The sequence below is a fragment of the Diadema antillarum genome, unplaced genomic scaffold (genome assembly GCF_040938485.1).
Source record: "Diadema antillarum isolate AM-2024a unplaced genomic scaffold, OU_Dant_1.0 seq00001076_RagTag, whole genome shotgun sequence".
NCBI classification, from domain to species: Eukaryota; Metazoa; Echinodermata; class Echinoidea; order Diadematoida; family Diadematidae; genus Diadema; species Diadema antillarum.
The window spans coordinates 1,465,398-1,484,867 of record NW_027271899.1 but is presented as its reverse complement, the minus strand read 5'-3'; the positions used below and the strand labels follow the sequence as shown (position 1 = coordinate 1,484,867).

At 39.3% G+C, this 19,470-nt stretch overlaps 1 protein-coding gene across 1 annotated transcript; it reads right to left on the bottom strand.

Moving 5' to 3' along the window:
• Positions 1-1,034: 1,034 nt before the first annotated feature.
• LOC139743407 (acid-sensing ion channel 1C-like) lies at positions 1,035-19,224 on the bottom strand. The gene is made up of 10 exons (XM_071653892.1): positions 18,968-19,224; positions 17,723-17,890; positions 16,654-16,812; positions 13,978-14,099; positions 11,157-11,344; positions 10,554-10,644; positions 9,427-9,594; positions 3,653-3,800; positions 2,334-2,425; positions 1,035-1,156 (listed from the first exon to the last, which is right to left on the bottom strand). Exons 1-10 carry the CDS (start codon positions 19,222-19,224, stop codon positions 1,035-1,037), a joined length of 1,515 nt encoding a protein of 504 aa, XP_071509993.1.
• Positions 19,225-19,470: the final 246 nt, after the last annotated feature.

Below are 19,470 nucleotides of genomic sequence, written 5' to 3'. Positions count from 1 at the left end.
TCATCCATATTTTATATAGGAGCAACATATTGACCATAACATGATCATAAATATTTGCTTACAAATTACTGAAAGCAGACAAGAAGGGAAGGAAGGAATAGGGCAAGTCATACAGAATGTGCGTGTGAACAAACATGAGATCATCAATAGTAGAAATTCACACAGGACGGTCTTGAACTTGTTCTCACGCAAAAGTGGTATCCTATATACACTAATAGTAAGTTTACAGTACATATTATCAATAAATATAATACAGTATAGAAAATCTATGTTATGTAATTATTTACAGAGAAATTTGTCTTACCGCAACATTGAATAAAAACAAATATTTTTTTTGCTGGTCGTATTTGTAACTGACATTTTAACAATAAGTAAATATTTGAAGGGTTTGCTCGCAAAAACCGATAAGTCCATTTTTGAAGATTTTGAAGTACGATCTGTGTCAAAAAAGTACAAAATAATACCTTTTAAATGATATATTGGTCACTACATAATATAGAGGTACATTTTTGAAGTTATGGTCAAAAGAAGCAAAAATTTTCTTATTATTCTCTTTATTTTTCTTGACCTTTAATCGCAAATATCTCCATTTGGCAAATATGGATTTATCTGTTTTTGAAAACGTACTCTTCATTTCTTGCAAGAGAATAGTGATGCTGATTCGTGAAGCATAAACATACAGCCAAATTTCAAAGCCACATCAGCTTATGATAGTTGCCGTCATATGAAGAGACTTACATTTCACGAATACAGTGTGCCTTACGTGCATAAGTCTCGAATCTTTTACATTGCGATGTTTAATATACGTAAATGTGTCCAAGATGAATTGAGATGTGTAAACAAGGAATAAGTAAACTGAATCGCTCTAAACAAGATCCTTAGGAGAAAAATCTACATATTTGACACGGGCCTACATAACCCAGGAGAGCTTAAGTTTGCCATGTAAAAGGTCACACTTGGTAGCACAATACCACAAGAAACATTATAAGTGTCCCTTTAAAACTTCAATAAAGTGACGAGCTGCAGGGTTGCGGCTACCTCCGTCTCGTACCTCGCCTGAAGAAAACGTACGCGGAGTGTCCAAAGAGGTCGAAAACCTCGAACACGGTAAGAATGCTGCCTCCCAGCCACAATCCAAGGGCGCCACCAATGTCACCTAGAAAATAAGGTCAAAGGGCAAGTTAACTCTGGCACAGCAGGTTAAGCGCGACCAATGTTGCTTATTATGAAACATTATTTCAAATCTGTTACTATCTTTTTCTCTTTGAAAACCTCGAAGAACAAGAAAAAGTGCATTAATCACAGAAAACCTTATCTTTTGAAAAATTGTAATTCTTTGGAATAAGAATGATAGGAATTATCCAGGAATACTGAGTTACAACTCTGTGTGTTCCTGCATTCGTTACAACCCTTGATTCTGCTAACAGTTTTCACCTGTCCTGATGTCGCAGCACTTGGCGTGTTCTGTATGCAGACCTCTATTCCTTCTTCTCTCCTCTTCCTTTCCTGTCTTTTGTTCTTCGTAGACTTGTAATGTTATCTTCTTCTCTCTTCTCGGTAGTGTTTCGCGTCTTATATGTGTGTGGGTAATTGAATGTGTGTACGAGTGTGTTGCCCTTGTCATATTTTCCCGGTACACGCGGTTCAATGAACAGTGTCTCGGCATTAGCATTGATACTTTATTTTTATTTTTGTTTTTTATTTTCCCGACCTGCGTATCTTAAAATAACTATATGTATATCTTTACAGATGACTTAAATACTGAGTAACTTATATTAGGTACAATAGTTATAATGAATCTTGAATGATACATAGTTTACTCATCAATTATCTAGCGATCCACGTCCAACAAGCTTTGCTTTTTAGCGGATCACTATTTTCCATAATCGAATTTATTTTCCGCATGCCCACGAAGTATATATGCATTGTTCCTCCTAATTATTGTTGCTGTTATATAACTTAACTTGTATACTACATTAATCTTCTGCAAATGTTTGAACAATATCATTTCATGACATTTGTACTTTGTGCTATGTTTTGATTTTCGTTGATTGGAAATAAACTATGATTGAATTGAATTGAATTGAAAGAAACGTTTCTGACGCATTAAACCTTCGGGCTTTCATTTTTTTTTTCATATTATAGAAACAAACAGAAAGCATGCTTTTGCTCTCTCTATGATTAGTTGAGATTTTTGTGAATTAGTGCACCTGTTGACCAATTTAACTCGTTTAATTCTGTGACAGTTGGTGTAATCTAGAGCGTAGTGAAATATTTTTTGGGTAATTTCTACAAAAAGCAAAACAAACGAGGATATATAATCTAGCTCTTACATAGTAAGCTGAAGAAACTGTAGGCGACTTGTTGGGAGATTTTCTGGACGCTCATATCTCGAAAGTAGATGCTTACCACGATGATGTTTTCTCTGTAAACATGGGAATATATTAAAAATCAGTGTCCACAATGAAAAACAAAAACCTCTCTCAGTGATACGTGATAGATATATTATATATATATATATATATATATATATATATATATATATATATAATATGGCTTCTGACCGCACGAGCACTGAAAATCAAGGGTTTAGGGGACGAACATTGTACTAGGGCTTTTTATATAGCTCAGTTGGTAGAGCACCGGTCTAGCATTCTGGAGGTCTCGGGTTTGAATCCCATTTTCTTTGCTCAAAGTTGTCACTAATAAATCATTATCCCTTTGTTTGATTTCATTATAAATGTACGTATACATCTCTCTCTCTCTCTCTCTCCTCTCTCTCTCTCTCTCTCTCTCTCTCTCTCTATATATATATATATATATATATATATATATATCAGGGGTGGCGCTAGGAATCACAGCAAGAATAAAGAAAAAAATCCTATTAGATAATCTCGCCTAGCCATAACGTTAAAGATATATTCAGTCAAAAATCAATTTGATACACACTTAGTAGTAAATATATGAATGAAATAAATGCCACTCCTTGTGATTACCGTGATGATGAGAGTGTATTGGTAATAATGTAGTCGTGATAGTTTTCCGATTTCAGCTTTTATGAAATAAGCCTTAACTGTGCATTCCAAAATAATGATTGCATATTGATACAATAAAAATCTGAGAAAATCTGAGAATAAAAATGCACATTCAGCTATCTGATAAAGCATATATGCAGTCATGATCACCATAATATGATTTTGGTCTCTCAGAGTTTGAGCAAAACGTATGCCTACGGAGCAAAACGGAGTTAATGATGCTGAAATTTCACGATGCGCAAGAAAACCGGACATTCTTGAATGGAAGGACAATACAGTGTACGTATCTCAGTCAGAAATGATTTAAAAGCTTAAAGTAATGTGATAGCTATAGATTATGGCTTATAATGCCTTGATTCTGTAATCGGGAATTCAATTGTTGAATAGAATGTAGTGAAGAGAGCATCTATTCAAGAGTTCGCCTAATACGTTGTACTCCTTGAAGTCGTTATATGCAGGATCTAATTGGCACGGCGCTTTCGCTCTTCAATCCTTTTGAAATGTGGTCATTAATCCATTTACCTTACGGGAACTGGTTTTGCAATGTATCTAAATCTGCTTGGGAAAATATGTCTCAGATGGAACGGGTAACAAGGGAGGGATCGGTGGGCACTCACTGAAATAGGGAAGAGTCATCACCATACTCTAATTCGAGTACGGACGCATGATAGTTGGAAGGGTACATGGCGGATGAGAGAAACGTATCGTAGTTCCGGCTTGCACAAGGTACTGGACAATCACATTTGATGTCCAGGATAAAGACGTCTGTAAAGCAATAGACACCATTAAGTAGAAAAGTCAATTTTCGTTGGTCACACTTTAGTAGTTAGCAGTTGGACATCGATTTCAGAATGTAGCATCATGATTGAAAATTTTTTGTTGTTTTGGGTTTAATTTCTCTTTATATTTTCTCCAGGAATAGCAACAAATAAAATGAATACTTAGTATGTAATCAAAGGAAATTTGTAACATTACAAATCATGGTGAGCACTGTGACTGATATCATTATGCCTCATATTGGATAACACAAATACAATATCGCATGCCACAAGGGGCTTAAAGCACTAAGGTATTGAAACCTAAATCATAAGCAGAATTGACTTGGATGGCGATCGATCTCAATACAAACATGTTGATATGCAGAGAGATTTTTTTTTTATTTCCAATTCTGTACCATAAATAATTATTTTATGAAGGTATTGTGTGTGTGTGTGTGTATGTGTGTGTGTTATGCAGGTGAGTTTGTGCACGTGGTTGACATGAATTAAAGGGGCATTCCGGACGATTTTCATAATTTCACATCAGGTAGTACATAAATCAACAGCTTCATGTATTGATTTGTAGAATTTATTGTGGTTCTTGAGCAGAGAAACAGTACTTTCAAAAACCTTAAACAAATTACACTGAACAAAGATGATGACACAGGAGCCTCACATATCTCAGGAATGTAGCAGTGTCCTTCCATTACAATACCGCATGCTTGCAAGCTCACCTGTGTGTAATCTATGCATGCCTTCTTCTTTTGTGCTGCTTCCTTGAGCCACATCTCATGCATTCTTATGGTGAGGCTGCCATGTCATCATCTTTGTTCATTGCAATTTGTTATAAACTTCGAAAACATTCATATTTTTCATCCCAATCATTATAAATCCTGAAACTCTGTACCCAGTATAACTAATTTATATATGTTCAAATGTAAAAATTTGAAAATCATCCGGAGGTCTCCTTTAACTTCCATGTGAGAATGCCCGCAAAGTGTCCATAATTATGTGACAGGACCAGATGATATAAAAATGTAATTGTGTATATTGTGAAATTTGAGCCCATGTGTGGCTGTGTTCGGATAACACCCAAGTGTGGGTGCATTAGTGGAGATGCAGGGCACTTGATTATGGGGCACTAAGTGTCGCACAAGTGATTACGTCACGAAATCAACATCCCTTATTCAATCGGTCTGGAAATCAATCTCATTCTTTACGAAATCTACGTGTACTTGAGAATGGGGAAAACGGTAGCGCTGTATGTATCGGTATACGTCAGCGCTAAGGTAGTGTATCGCTTGTTTTAATTCACGCACAAATCTATTTGCAGTATTTCATTTCATGGTTAAATTATTTGCAGATATCATTTTGTGATGAAACGACTTGCAAAGGTCAATTTCATGACGATTTTTTTTTTTTTTGCAGTAGTAAAATTCGTGATGCAATGAAATGCAGAAGTTTATTTCGTGACGAAATGAATGGCAGGATTTGTTTTCCTGATCAAATTATTACTAGTATTTCATTTCCTGACTTGCAGTAGTTCATTTCGTGACGAACTGAAATACAGATATTGATTTCATGACAAAATTATTTACAGCGGTTGACTTCGTGACAGAATCCCTTAAGGGGGTATCTCACTGAGCGGCGAACGTTTACGAACGTAGCGAATTTGGGAATTCGCCAGGGTTCGTAAACGGTTGCAAAACGTTCGTTAACATTCGCAAGAAAGTTCGCAAACGGTTTTTCTTGTCGCAAAGAAATTTTGAACATGTTCAAAATTTCTTTGCGAACCTTTGCGAATTTGTATTTTCGCTAACAGTTGCAAACATTCGCAAACATTCGCAAAACACTCGTAAGAATTCGCAAACGGTCGTAATACGGTGTCGCTAACATTTTTATATGATTCGCCACTGCTAGCGAACAAGTAACCGCATGGTTCCTATATAAAAGCTTCTGAAACAGACAAGGTTCCACTCTAAGAAAGTTCTTGAAGCTCTTGACATCTCCATCATGATTGTAATTGCTTCAAAAGCTTTTCATAATGACTAAAGTCTGTCCTCTGCAACAAGCACTCTCTGACTCTCTTTCTTTTCTTCTTCCTTTCTTGTTTTTCTTTATTTTATTTCTCTTATGCTGCACAATACATATCTGTAGCAGCAGCCTGACAAAGCAGCTCTTCAAGGTTAGCAACACCTTGAGCCTCTTCTTGGCAGAAATTTATTTCCATATCCTGGAAATCCATCTTGAACGGTTGTCACAAGAGATCTGAATTCAGTGGAAGGTTTTATGTCGTTTTATGGGTATTACTATACACAATCGCCTGGTACTTTTCTAGGTCCAAGAACATTCGCAAAATTGTCGCAAAGGATTTGCAAACAGTTGCTAACATTTGCAAAATTGTCGCTAACATTTGCAAAATTGTCGCTAACATTTGCTAACATTCGCTAATATTTGCCACCTGTGTTCGCAAACACTTTCGCAAACATTCGCTAAAGTGTTGCTAATTGTCGCTAAACATCGCTAAAAGTCGCTAACTGTCGCTAATGGCAGAAGCGAACTTTGATTTTTCGCAAACATTCGTCAGAAAAGTTGGCGAATCTCAAATTCGCTACGTTCGCAAACGTTCGCCGCTCAGTGAGATACCAGCTTTATGCGACAGCAGCGATTTCGTAACGGAATTATCGGTGCTACGCCTGGCGCCTCATACTCGAGAGTATTAACAGGGTGCAGCATGCACGCACGACATTGCCTCCATCAACGTCACGTTATTAAACCTGAGCATCATTTGCTGAGTTCGGGGTAGGATGGGGGTGGGGGGTAATCATTGACCCTAAGCCCCCCCCCCCCCCCCATCCTTAAAATGTTCCGCGACCCCTGGAGTGTCAAAGATGCCAAAATCCCAAAAAAGTTACAAATAAATGCTACCTGAAGCTTTTTCATTCAATCAGAGAAATTTTTTTTTCATTGCTGTGATCATATAAATATGAAAAGATTATATTGGCAGTAGTGATAATGAGTACCGTATTAATAAGAATAGTAATGTAATGCCTTCTGGTGGAACATTGTCAACGTTAAAGAGGCAACCCTGGATAAAGAAGTATCTATTATTAGTAGTACCAGTATTACTAATTTTCCTACAATTATTATCATTATTGTTATCAGTGTTACCACTAATACAGTGTATTATCATCATGACCATAATTATTATTATTATCATTATCAAATTATTATTATCATCATCATCATGAGGCCTCCATCAATTTCAAGCTTAATCGCTTACGATGGTGGTCTCCTGCATTCAATGGTCGCTGTTATTTACTGAAAAATACTGTATATCTTATTTTATGTTTTTGTGTATGTACACTGCTCAATGAAATCACCTATGTGTATCTATTTGTGTACTGTTATCGATTCATTTCACTGCACTTGCTATTCTTTGTCTTTGTACTTATTGAAATTTGTATACAAATTGTACCTGATTGAATGCAGAAATAAAAACAAATCAAATCAAATCAATCATTATCATTTATCAGTAATAGTTATAATATATAGTAATAATAATGATAATAATAATAATAATAATAATTATTATTATTATTGTTATTATTATTATCATTATTATCGTCATCATTATCATCTCCATTATCAGGCGCCATATACCACAAATATTCAATTTATAGCTTCATGGCATTACAAGACGAATTTTACTTCATTATCTTTCGGGAGCACACTGTATACCCGACAATTTTTTTAATCAGGATGAGCATACCCATCCATTGAAATAAAAAAAAAAGAAAGACGACCGCATTTATACTTACAATAATTAGGTAGTATGCAGGTGAAGTATGCCCAGGCCGTACATTCCCGTGCATCACCTGAAAAATATTTAGCAACCAGTACAAATGATAGTCCCTTCAAAATGTTTTTCAAGTGATTGGAAAAGAAACTAGGATAATGATGATGATAGTTAAGATGATTACAGGAGAGATAATGGCAACGATGTGGCTCATAATGACAATTGTAAGTAAGTATCGGAATTGACAGCCACGATAACTAATTGATGAAAAAACGTTTTGACTCGTATCTCTAACTGTCCTGTTATCAATAGTTACGTTCAGACGACAAGCCCTAACCTCGAGGTCAGGAAACTTCGAGGTTAAGCTCTTGCCCCCTAATTTCGACCTGTGTCCACTAGACGAAGCTTAACCTCGAGGTTAAACTCCTGCCTCTTTGAGTTCGTTGATTTTTGTGTCCACACGGTGCTTAACTACGAATGGGGACCCCCATGGCTCGTTGTTAGAGCGCTAACCCTCAGATATCTCGTGGCTCTTCTATAAAATCGAGCTAACCCCGAGGTTAGCTAACTACGAGTGTGTCTACACGGTCCCTAACTACGAGCTTAACCTCAATGTTTCCTAAGCTCGAGGTTAAGGCTTGTCGTCTGAACGTAACGAAATCAAATGTCGGGAAGAGTGGAATTAAACGTCGACAACAGAATGGAACTGAGTTTATTTACCGGGCATTGCGAGAAATTTGCATCCGCAAGTATCCACGAAGAAGTCAGTCTGACATTCCGCCTTGCATTCCATGTGGCCATAATAATCAAAGTATCTTAGCGTCTTGTTCTTGCACTGCCCGTGAGGTTGTTCAAGATTCAAAGTTCGCCATTACATAAATTGCTTTTACCTTCAGTTTTACTTCTGTTTAGAATCAGTACACTTTAGTTTCTGCTCGCGTTTGAGGTTTTCGTACATACTTTCCTGCTCCCCGACTCACTGCATTATAAACACTTCAAATACCAACGGATAGTACATGATGTTGATCATTCGGGCTGGGAAACCGCTGGACTGCCACCCCGCCCACATACACACACTTTTGGTTCTTAGAATGTACTAGTAGTTGTGTAGTGTTCATTGAATTCATTGAATCAACAGATATGACCCACAGCAGCAGGAAAGCTTGGAAAACGATTCGGATCCTTGGGAACGACTTTACGAAATCCCAACCAAGGCCTCAAGTTACTGCTGACCAAGTCGCTCCCAACTCCTTGTGAACAGCCAGGGTAACCCTAACCATCAACCAAGAAGAGCCAAGCTCCCCCAAAATGCTGAGACAGCTTCCCAAGGGCCATCTGACTTCACAAGACCTTTCACCATGAATGATCTGTGTGGTGCTACCAAAGCAATGAAGAGTAATAAGGCAGCTGGATTAGATGATATCCTCTGTGAGCAGATCAAACATCTTGGACCTGTTGCACTCCAGTGGCTGCTTGACATGCTGAACAAATGTCTGAGTGACAACACCTTGCCAAAGCTATGGAGGAAATCCAGAGTAGTCGCCTTACTCAAACCAGGCAAAGACCCAGCCAGCCCAAAGAGTTACAGACCTATCTCCCTGCTCTGCCACACATACAAGCTCTTTGAAAGGCTCTTACTCAACCGTATCGCCTCCTTTGTAGATGAGCTCCTCATTCCCGAGCAAGCAGGCTTCAGGCCAGGAAAGTCCTGTACTGGCCAACTGTTGAATCTCACACAGTACATCGAAGATGGGTTTGAGGAAGGGCTGATAACTGGAGCAGCTTTTGTTGACCTCTCTGCGGCCTACGATACAGTGAACCATAGGATTCTTACAAGGAAAGTCTTTGAGATGACCAAGGATGTCAAGCTGACACAATTGATCCAGAACCTGCTTTCGAACCGGCGGTTCTACGTGAATCTGAATGGTACCCGCAGGAGATGGCGGAGACAGAAAAACGGTCTCCCGCAAGGAAGCGTCCTTGCCCCGCTTCTTTTCAACATCTACACGAATGACCAACCAATCCATCCAAGTACAAGGAGCTACCTGTATGCTGATGATCTCTGCATTGCCTCACAGAAGCAATCCTTTGAAGAGATGGAAAAACACTCAGTGGTTCGCTGGCAGGTCTAACTCCTTACTATGCCGCAAATCACCTACGTGCAAATCCTGAAAAGACTCAACTTAGCGTCTTCCACCTCTAAGAACAGAGATGCTAACCGACAACTGAGGGTCAGATGGCATGGAAAATGGCTTAAACACACCAATAAGCCGATCTATCTAGGCGTCACACTGGATCGTTCCCTTACTTACAAGGAGCACATTGCCAAGACAAAGGCAAAAGCTGGAGCAAGGAACAGCATACTGAAGAAGCTTGCTAATACAAGATGGGGAACAGATGCCAAAACTATCCGCACCACAGCTCTTGCTCTATGCTTCTCCACTGCCGAGTATGCAGCCCCTGTCTGGTGTAGGTCATCTCATGCTGCAAAGATCGACCCAGTCCTGAATGCAGCTTGCAGAGCTATCTCTGGATATCTGCGACCAACAAGAGTAGATGACCTTTACTTACTGTGTGGTATTGCCCCACCACACATCAGGCGAGAGGTCTCAGCACAGATGGAGAAAACCAAGCAAGAAGTTAACCCTCGCCACCCACTCTACAATCGTGAACCTGCTAAAAGGAGACTCAAATCCAGACGCAGTTTTCTCCATTCAACCGAATCCCTTGATGTCACCGCCCACGGTCGAAGGATGGACCAAGTGAATCACTCCCTCCGGGTTCAAGTGAGGCATGACCCACCTGGTCATGCCTGAATCGCCTACGGACAGGAATAGGACGATGCAAAGTCCTCATGCAGAAATGGGGCTACAATAGGGATGGAGAAACTGCTTGAAACTGCGGGCAGGATCAGACAATGCAACATCTTTTGGTCTGCCCCCTCCTACCAGAGCAATGCACCGTCAATGATCTGGAGACTTTCACCACCAAAGCCAGATCCTGCGCTCTGCACTGGACAGGACTTGTGCAGTGACTCGAGAAGAAGAAGGTTCTTAGAATTAAAGCAGGAGCAACAACAATAACAACAACAACAACCACAACAAACACACACACACACACACACGAAACTTTCAAACGTTCCGTGCATCCTGAATCGTAAAGTGTATTCTTTTCCTCTCCTTTTTTCCTTCTTCGTCTTCCACTCATTTTTCTGTATGTCTGGGCTGTCTCTCCCCCTTTTTTTTCTCTTCGATTTCTTTCCTGCAGTTGTTAAGTCACAGTCACGTCAAAACTCGAACTCGGCTTGCTTCAAATAGGTTAAATGACAGTGACCTATAAACCTGCTTTGCTATCGCCTCGTATGTACAGATAATCTAAAATATCGTTCATTTGTCATCCTGGAATGGCACGAAGGATCGCTTTAACTCGTTGAAAACTGAGTCATATCAAATCAAATCAAATCAAGGGATGGTTTTTACGTGACATGTGACATACACGATATCATTAGTTGTGCATTAAATCAAAACAAAATAAAAAAGGAGGGTGATGACGGACATATATTACCTCTTGCATGTCCATTCCCACGAGTGTATGTGTGCCAGGGTGTACGGCGAATCCTGTCTCTTCCATGAGGGGGAAGGTCTCTCTGTCGTACACAGCAACATGGAAACCAGCCGTGTTGCGATAATTCGGCTCCAAAAAATACTCGTACTGCTCCACGCTCATGGCAATTTCCAGACCGTAGTTTTTACCTGGGATCAATAATAATTATATTGTGATCCGAGATACGATTTATTGATCATGTGGACAAGACACTCGAAAATGTTTAATGTAACGATAACGATAATATATAAATTCATTTCATATTGACTGGTACGGTGTGGAATATAACATTCTTTGGACCGCCAGGGAGTTATATTTTCCCAAGGGATTATATTTTCCCGAAGCGCGCAGATTGTTACATTCCACCCCCTACCAGTCGATATCTGTTATATTAGATTATATTATATTAGATGGCCTTGCCCTCCATTGTGCTTTGCAGAAGAGCCTACACTAACGACGTATAGCCTAACCGTTTATTATACGCTCATGTCAGCCTGACCAGACGCTGTATGCGCGCAGACTGTCGCGATTTGGTAGTTGTAAAGCGGCGACTGGACTGTGTAGTTGCTAGGCTCATGTCCTCTATAAACGACAAGAGGCCCTAGGGTCTACTAACGTTAACGTTAGGCTCAAAGTAACGACGCTTTAGGGCCCTATATAGTTAAATTAGGCTCAGGTCCAAAAGATGTTTTAGGGTCTACTCACAAAGCAAATCTAACTTTAGGCCTTAAACGTTATGGCCTACTGGCCAATCTTTATCATTTGACATTTTGTTTCTACAGGTAGGCCCTAACGTTATCTATGTCTAGATTCTAACGTTAATTAGCTCTGAGTCTAACACATAGAACCTTCTAGACAACTAGCAGTTAGGCTCTACATGTTTGTTAAATGTTATAGGGCCCACTAGATAGACTCTATTATAACTGTAATAGAGTAGGCCTAACGTTACCTTCTGTCATCAGGAATCTGCAGCAATTTCAAAATCAGTCTTTTTTCCCCTCTGTTGCAGAGATGAACATTGTAGAAACACAGTGATTTGCAAACCAGTCTGCTCGGTGTCGTACAGTTTATAGTCCTCCACAACCGTGGTTTGTTCGATGTAACGTTAGGCCTGGATCTAACGTAAGTCTAACTCGTCGTTAAGTTACGTCAATACAAAGATGCATGAATTGCCCTCGTTCTACGAACTGAACTGAACAAAATGTCTCTAGACTATTAACTCGCTTGGTTTGGGCCATGTTTTCCTTATCCTCCAAAATCCTCGTCGTCGTTTATTATAGACAAAACGGGGCTCCATTTTGAAGTGTGAATCCAAACTTCGCGGGCCGAATGAATGGGTGATTTCAAGTTCGGTGCTAGTGCTAGTGCTAGTGCTAGCCCCCGAATAACAGCGTTAAATCGAGCTCCAACACCGACGGTCAGATTAACGACGCGATACCGATCAAAATTATCGATCACCAGCACTAGGTGTTGGAATCACAGCACCGCGAGCTCCGCGGGAATTGCGCGACGAAAAAAGTGATTGCGCGTGATTACAGTTAAATATTAAAAGATGTAGCCAAAATTGCTTAGTTTTAGGGACATAGTAGGGAAGAAATATTAAAATGCCACAAATTTCATCCACTCCCCAAAATACAACTATCTTAATTTTGCTCCCAAGCTCAGATTTATGAAGCCATGTCGAGAGTGTTCGTGTACGTTACGTGGGCGACCACTGCATTAGCATAGACTTTGCACGTAAAACGTGCATCTATTATGGACGTGAATTTGAGTCTCGCACGGCAACGCTAACACCAGCACCAAACTTGAAATGACGAAAATGTTAATCCCTAGGGGCTAGTGTTAGTCAATGGCGAAAAAGCACGTAAATCGCTAACACAATCGGCGGAGCTCGGTTCAGCAGACGACATTCAACACCAAGCCCAGCACCAGCAACCGGAAATACGTCATAATTTTGAGGTCAACTCCCAACACCGACGTGATTTCAAGTTCGGTTTTATTGCCGGTGCTAGTGCTGAGATAGCACTAGCACTAGCACTAGCACTAGCACCGAACTTGAAATCACCCATTGGGTAGCCTACTATGTAGCATGTTTCACTGTACGTAACGTTTAGCTTCCCGAATTCCATCCACACGTACACGGTATACCAGGCAGGCCTAGCGCATGACGCTACTCCGCGCCGCGCCGTCTAGTCTACTCTCTCGCGCATCGTGTGTGTATGTGTGTGTGTGTGTGTGCGTGGTGATGGGGGGGGGGGGGTGAGTGGGAGAAGATTATATCGATCCAGACTGCAGTTATCGATAGTAATCGTTTGCTCCTCCCAGTTACCGACGTGGTCCCACATCCTTATATTGGTGTAATTGTTTGTTTTTCAACCGTAAGAGGGCGACACACATGGAAAAAATATATTCAGTTGACCAGTTGGTCAATATAACGAGCTGGGAAAATATAACAGTTGCGATCCTCGCAAACAGCATCACGTGATGAGCTCTCGACCAATCACGTACCAGAAACTGTCTAAGCCATCTAATATATATATATATTCATTCATTTATTCATTCATTCATTTATTTATTCATATAATTATATAATATCAACACAGCTTCTACTGCTTCTACTGAAGAGTGGAAAATCGTTGATATCAAGCCTAGTACACGTATTTGATTTTAACCTTTCGCTGAAAAAATTGAAATAAGCTAGTAAAAAAAAACAAATGAACGAACATACAGAATCACATATAATTGTCTTTCACACCAATCATTGAGATAAAATTGATTTTACCAGCAGCTCTGACGGTGAATCCCGGCGAACCATCAGCATCGTTGAACACAAAACAGGTTCCCCAATCGAAGAGTTTCCTCGTTATATTTTGAATAGGAAGAACTACCTGATTCATGCTCACTCTTTGTAAATACGAGAGGAAAGAAACAGATAACCAATTATTCAATTCAATTCAATTCAAGTTTATTTCATTTTTCGACAAAATATGTGTTACACTTCTTTTACAACAGAGAATAAGGTAAACAGAGCATTATGCAATGAAAAAACTGTACAATGATTGAGGACCTTATAGTAATTATACATTGTAGAAAAAAAAAGAAACAGAAGTGGTCGAAATGAAGTACATGTATAACCTTGCTTAAAGTGCGGAAATGGAGAGACCCACTAAAAAGACAGAGCTTGTAGAATGTGGGCCCCTCTGGAAAAAAAAAACATCGATGGGAAGATTAATTGGAGCATCATAAATACAAAAGGAAAGAAGGAAGAAGAGGAAGAAATCGGAAGCCCACTGAGAATTAGATTCACAGCTAAATACACTTACTCTCATAGACGCGAACAAACATGATACAGGACTAGACAACAAAGCAGCTGCTGAAGAAAAGGCTGTACGGGACAAAACGGAATGGACAAGACTAACAAACGCGAACAAGCATGAAACAGGAATAGACAACAAAACAACTACTGAAGGAAATGCTGTACGGAACAAAACGGAATGGACAAGACTAACAGACAGAAGACAAAATAGCAAACAAAAACGCGCAACGGAGACAGCGATCTTCGGCAGAAGCATGCCAAGAGAAACAGATGATAGCTGTGGAGAAAAAAAAAAGTGATATTGTAATGCCTGAAAAGAGAAAAAAAACCACAATGAAATAGAGGGACGTATGAACAGTAGTAACAGACGGAAATTCAACTCTTGACATTGAGCAATAGCATAGATCATCACATCAACAGACATCCAAAAGATTACAATTTATTCTTCAAAGAGGAGAAAAAGTGAGTAAGTCAGTGTGTGAGAAAGAAGACCAAATGGCTAGTTCAGTGCTAAAGAGTCATACGATTGCAATAGAAAGGACTTCAGTCTCCTGAAAGAATATATGGATGGGGCGTTTTTTATATCATGATTCAAAGAATTCCAATAATTTGGGCCTATATGAATGAGTGTGTTTTTAGCAAGGATCGTTCGTAAAAGGGGTAAATGAAATTCATTGGAACGCCTAGTGGGATATTCATGAAATGATTGATTTTTGAGGAACATAGCATCAAAAATGGACGGAAGCAAATTGTTGCTATACTTGTACATAATGACATTGTACATTATGACATTATACAGAGTGAGTCACACACACAGAAAAAAAAAACTATGTCCCATCAATTTGAAATTGCTTTGTCCGAGGTATGAGCATTTAGTGAAGGGTTTCATGATATGTCTTGGTAGAGTTATTTTCATTGCATGTCGGAAGTAAAATTTAGTGATCTGTTTTATGTACTGTTTATTAAATGAATATCAAGTTTTAAGATTTCATGACCTTCTTACTTCTAGTACGATTTTGATGAAACTTATACAAATTTTCAAATTCCATTCAAATTGTCAAATCAGACTTGAACATTGTGTGGAATATAAAAACACAGTGTACAATCTATCCTTTTCCCTTCCATTGATAGATTGGTCACGTGACTTGATACTTGACAAGAAAATCCCTCTCTCAGCTACATAAAGTTACACTGGGATAAACTACGTGACATGTGTCGCGGGGAGGTGTGACAGTGATGACCTATTTCTACATTAAAAGAGTGTGTGCTGTGCAAGTAAAATATGGAAACATCTTTCTTTACAGAATATTAAGAGATCCACAGGAGAAAATGGCAATGTTGTAAGAGTGAGGAGAGCAGCCTCTCTGAATGTTGTCACTGCCAGAGTTGGTAAGTTGACTTAGGTAGGCAGTTCCAGATCCAATTTGTGCTTGAGAAAAACGCGTATTTGAACGCATCAGTGGATGTGTTAGGCATAATATACTTCAGGTCATGATCCTGCCTTGCAGGGCAAGTTGCTGGGTTAACTGCTGAAGACATTGCTAGGCTTACCAGTCCGCAGTGGATTTTGTATTCTCTTTCAAAGTGATAATTTGTCCAGGAGTGGTGTTAAACGTGTTCCATCCGTGTGTCGACACCAAATGGGTAGATGACATATTATGCCATCTATATAGTCACAAGCAACAAACCGAACCGCTGTCTACTGCGGTTGCTCGAGGCTGTTAATGGACGTCAAGGTGTTAGGGTTGCACACCTCAAAGGCATACCCCAGTTTAGGCCTAACCGATGTGGTGTGAGTTCCGGACGTCACTTCCTTCGAATATGATGGCAGTATTCAGCATACGGCAGTGTGTACTCCAAGCGGAAGTCAGGTGTTACAGTTACACCAAGGTACTCCACAAGTCTTGGAAGTACATCCTTAAAAGGTCGGATAATGTAGATTTCAGGATTGCTTATGTGACGATTTAAATTCTTCGCTATGATATATCCATTTCATATTCGTTTCATCATTTTGGCAGCCCTTCAGCCAGTATATCATGTCAAAAAGGATCCCATATATCAAGTTGTCAGTGTCTAGCAAGCCCTCTTTCTGGAAGACTAAAATTAAATTCAAAGGATATCAAAACAAAATCACAAACTTACCGGTAAACAGAAGTCTCGACTTTGTGGCCGTAGTCGTTGTAGAGATCAGTCAGGTTGACCGACGTCAAGTAGGAGTAATAGCTGGACATGTTGAAGGTGGGACCGAAGTACATGTCGTTAAAGAATATGTCCAGATCTGTTCCATTAATCTGTGAAAACCTATAGTTTGTGAGATAAAAATGGTTGTACGTCATTGCAAATTGTTCATTTACAATTGTAAAATATACGGCTCCCTAAAGCAAGTTAGACGTGAGAAAACGTCTATGATATATAGAGACTAGCATTGATGTATGTACTCGTAGGGAAGATTTGATACGTTTCTGTGTGAGGGCCGCGTAACGTTGTATTTTTTTTCTTTTTCTTTTTTTTTTTAAGAAGAAGGGGAGGCTGAGGACGAGGGGACATCAAGTGTCAAGTATTACCGCCTCCCCTCCCTGCCCCTCCCCCTGAAAGAATCTTCGGAATTTTCATGTCATGGCTTTTGTTGTGAAATTAACATTACATCTTTTCTGTGTGTTTTTTTTTCTTCTTTAATGCCAAAAGTAAAAGCCTACATAAAGTTAAGTTAGGCCAAACGTTGCAGTCATTATCAAGATTACTCTCAAAATGAGTAGTATAGTGGAGTGAAGTTTATCGTCCCATTATCTATACTTAAACGCATTTGAAATGGAACCTATAGAATTTAGGCCTATTTTTTTTTTTTTGGGGGGGGGGGAGAAAATCTATTATTGAAGGTATCCTTGTTGAAATATGGGAGGTGGCTGGGAAAGAGCAGTAACAACTGCGCGTCCGACTCCATATACAGTCCTTTTGATTAAGTGGGCCTACATGATAGCTGTGATACCGAAAGGTAGTAAATGTTGTGTTTCTTTGTTTGTTTGTTTTTTTGTAATTCCCGTTTCGCTTGTACAGAGGTATTTTCAAAGATATTCTGATATCGTCGATCAAAATATGTCCATACACTCGTACAGATTTGTTAAATATTTAAGGGAAACGATGTCATTCATGTAGAGATCTCAATACAATCGCACTTTAAATATATAAACAAATTCATGATTGTTGCGGTCACCTGAAGGCGTTATAATTGCAGAAGGCCACTGTAGGAAATGCGAGCTCATCCACGTACTCGACAGAGACGTCGACATTCTTTGGGTACGTGGAGTAATATATACACCTGTCGGTGATTTGGTAGCAGAGAACACCAGATCCGGCGGAAACAAGAAGCAGCCAAAACATCCTACCAAGATAAGAAGAAAAGAAAAATCTGATTTGTAAACATTCTATCTTATTAAAACCCGATATGCAAGTAAGTAATCAGATACATAAATCAATAATGCGATTTCTGAGAAAAGATCCACTTATAAAATCCATCAAGAACTATACCTCGTACCTTCATCCAAGTGGTAGCCGTAATGTAGATATTTCTTAACGTTCTTCTGTATCTTTAAAACGTTTTGAAGAAAAAAAAAGTCTATGGAATAAGGCATCTGAACTCGGATTTGCCTGACTGGCCTACTGCTATGTTTTCGATAGGACTCCTTAAGACGATAATGAACAGAACTTCAGCAGCCTCAACACATATCATACGTATAAATGTTTATTTTGATAAACATATCCGTCAGGTGTCCGTAGACACACACCTACAGATTATAAACACGTTATGACGCAAAATTAGGTTTTAAATACGATGCTTCTGTCATTCATTCGTTCATTCATTCATTCATTTTTTCATCTCCAACAGAACTTGAAAATACATTTTTTCCTCACACAAAACATAAGTACATATATGTGTCATAAATACATATATGTGTCAATATGTGTCATTAGACGCCATCTCCGAATGTTTCCCACTTGCAAGAAGGTAAAATACTAACGTGACATTCAATATCTTCTGAATTCTCTTGACGAAGACCCTCATTAGTTTTGCTTCCATCGTTCATTGTGCGGATGCTAATGTTGTCAATAATCACTTCTGTTGAATGGAAGGGAACAGGTCGTTGTACTTTTCACCGGCTGGGAAGCAGAATGAATGGCTTGTTTTGTTTTGTTTTGTTTTAGGTTTGTTTGTTTGTTTTTTGGCATGAATGGCATTATAGTTATGTTTTTAATTTTACCTTGCACCTCACTTCACAAAATACATAAACGATGTTGTGATAATTGAGAACTATCATGAAACGCATTAATTGCTTGTGAAAAAAGTCTTATTTGTAGTTATGTGGCGTGTACGATGTGTGATTGTGTGTTTGTTTGTTTATTTGTTTGTTTTTGGAATAGATATGGACATAATAATCACGGTGTGTAATGTGATCCCTACCTCCTCCATCTGACTTCAGCTGGGTTAAAGGCGTACTTAATACCAGCCAGACCTATACCATTGGGGACAGACTTGTAGAAGATGGCGAGCCAGGACATTTTATCGCGATAGGTGGTGCTATAGGCGGGAGGCTTGCTCGGGTGCAGGGCCGCCTTGTCCGTCGACGCGCTCACGGTGGCCAACGCCATACTTGTCTTGGGAAGGTCGTCTGTCTTCGTCGCGTCGAGGGGTTCAACGACGATCTTATTGACCGGCATGATGGAGTTCGATCTCAGGGCGATGTCCGCTGCAAAATGTTCATAATTTGACACAAACCAATGTTCTAGGTTCACAGCACAACAAAAATTCACTGAAAGGAATGAAAATACCCTATACATTCAAGCATCTGCATGAAATAAGGAAATAAAAGGAAACAGAAGTAAAATCTCACAGTTCAATCAAGCATAGTATATTTTTACGTGCAACATCAAGAAAGCATTTGGTCGTGAACAAGATCCAACATC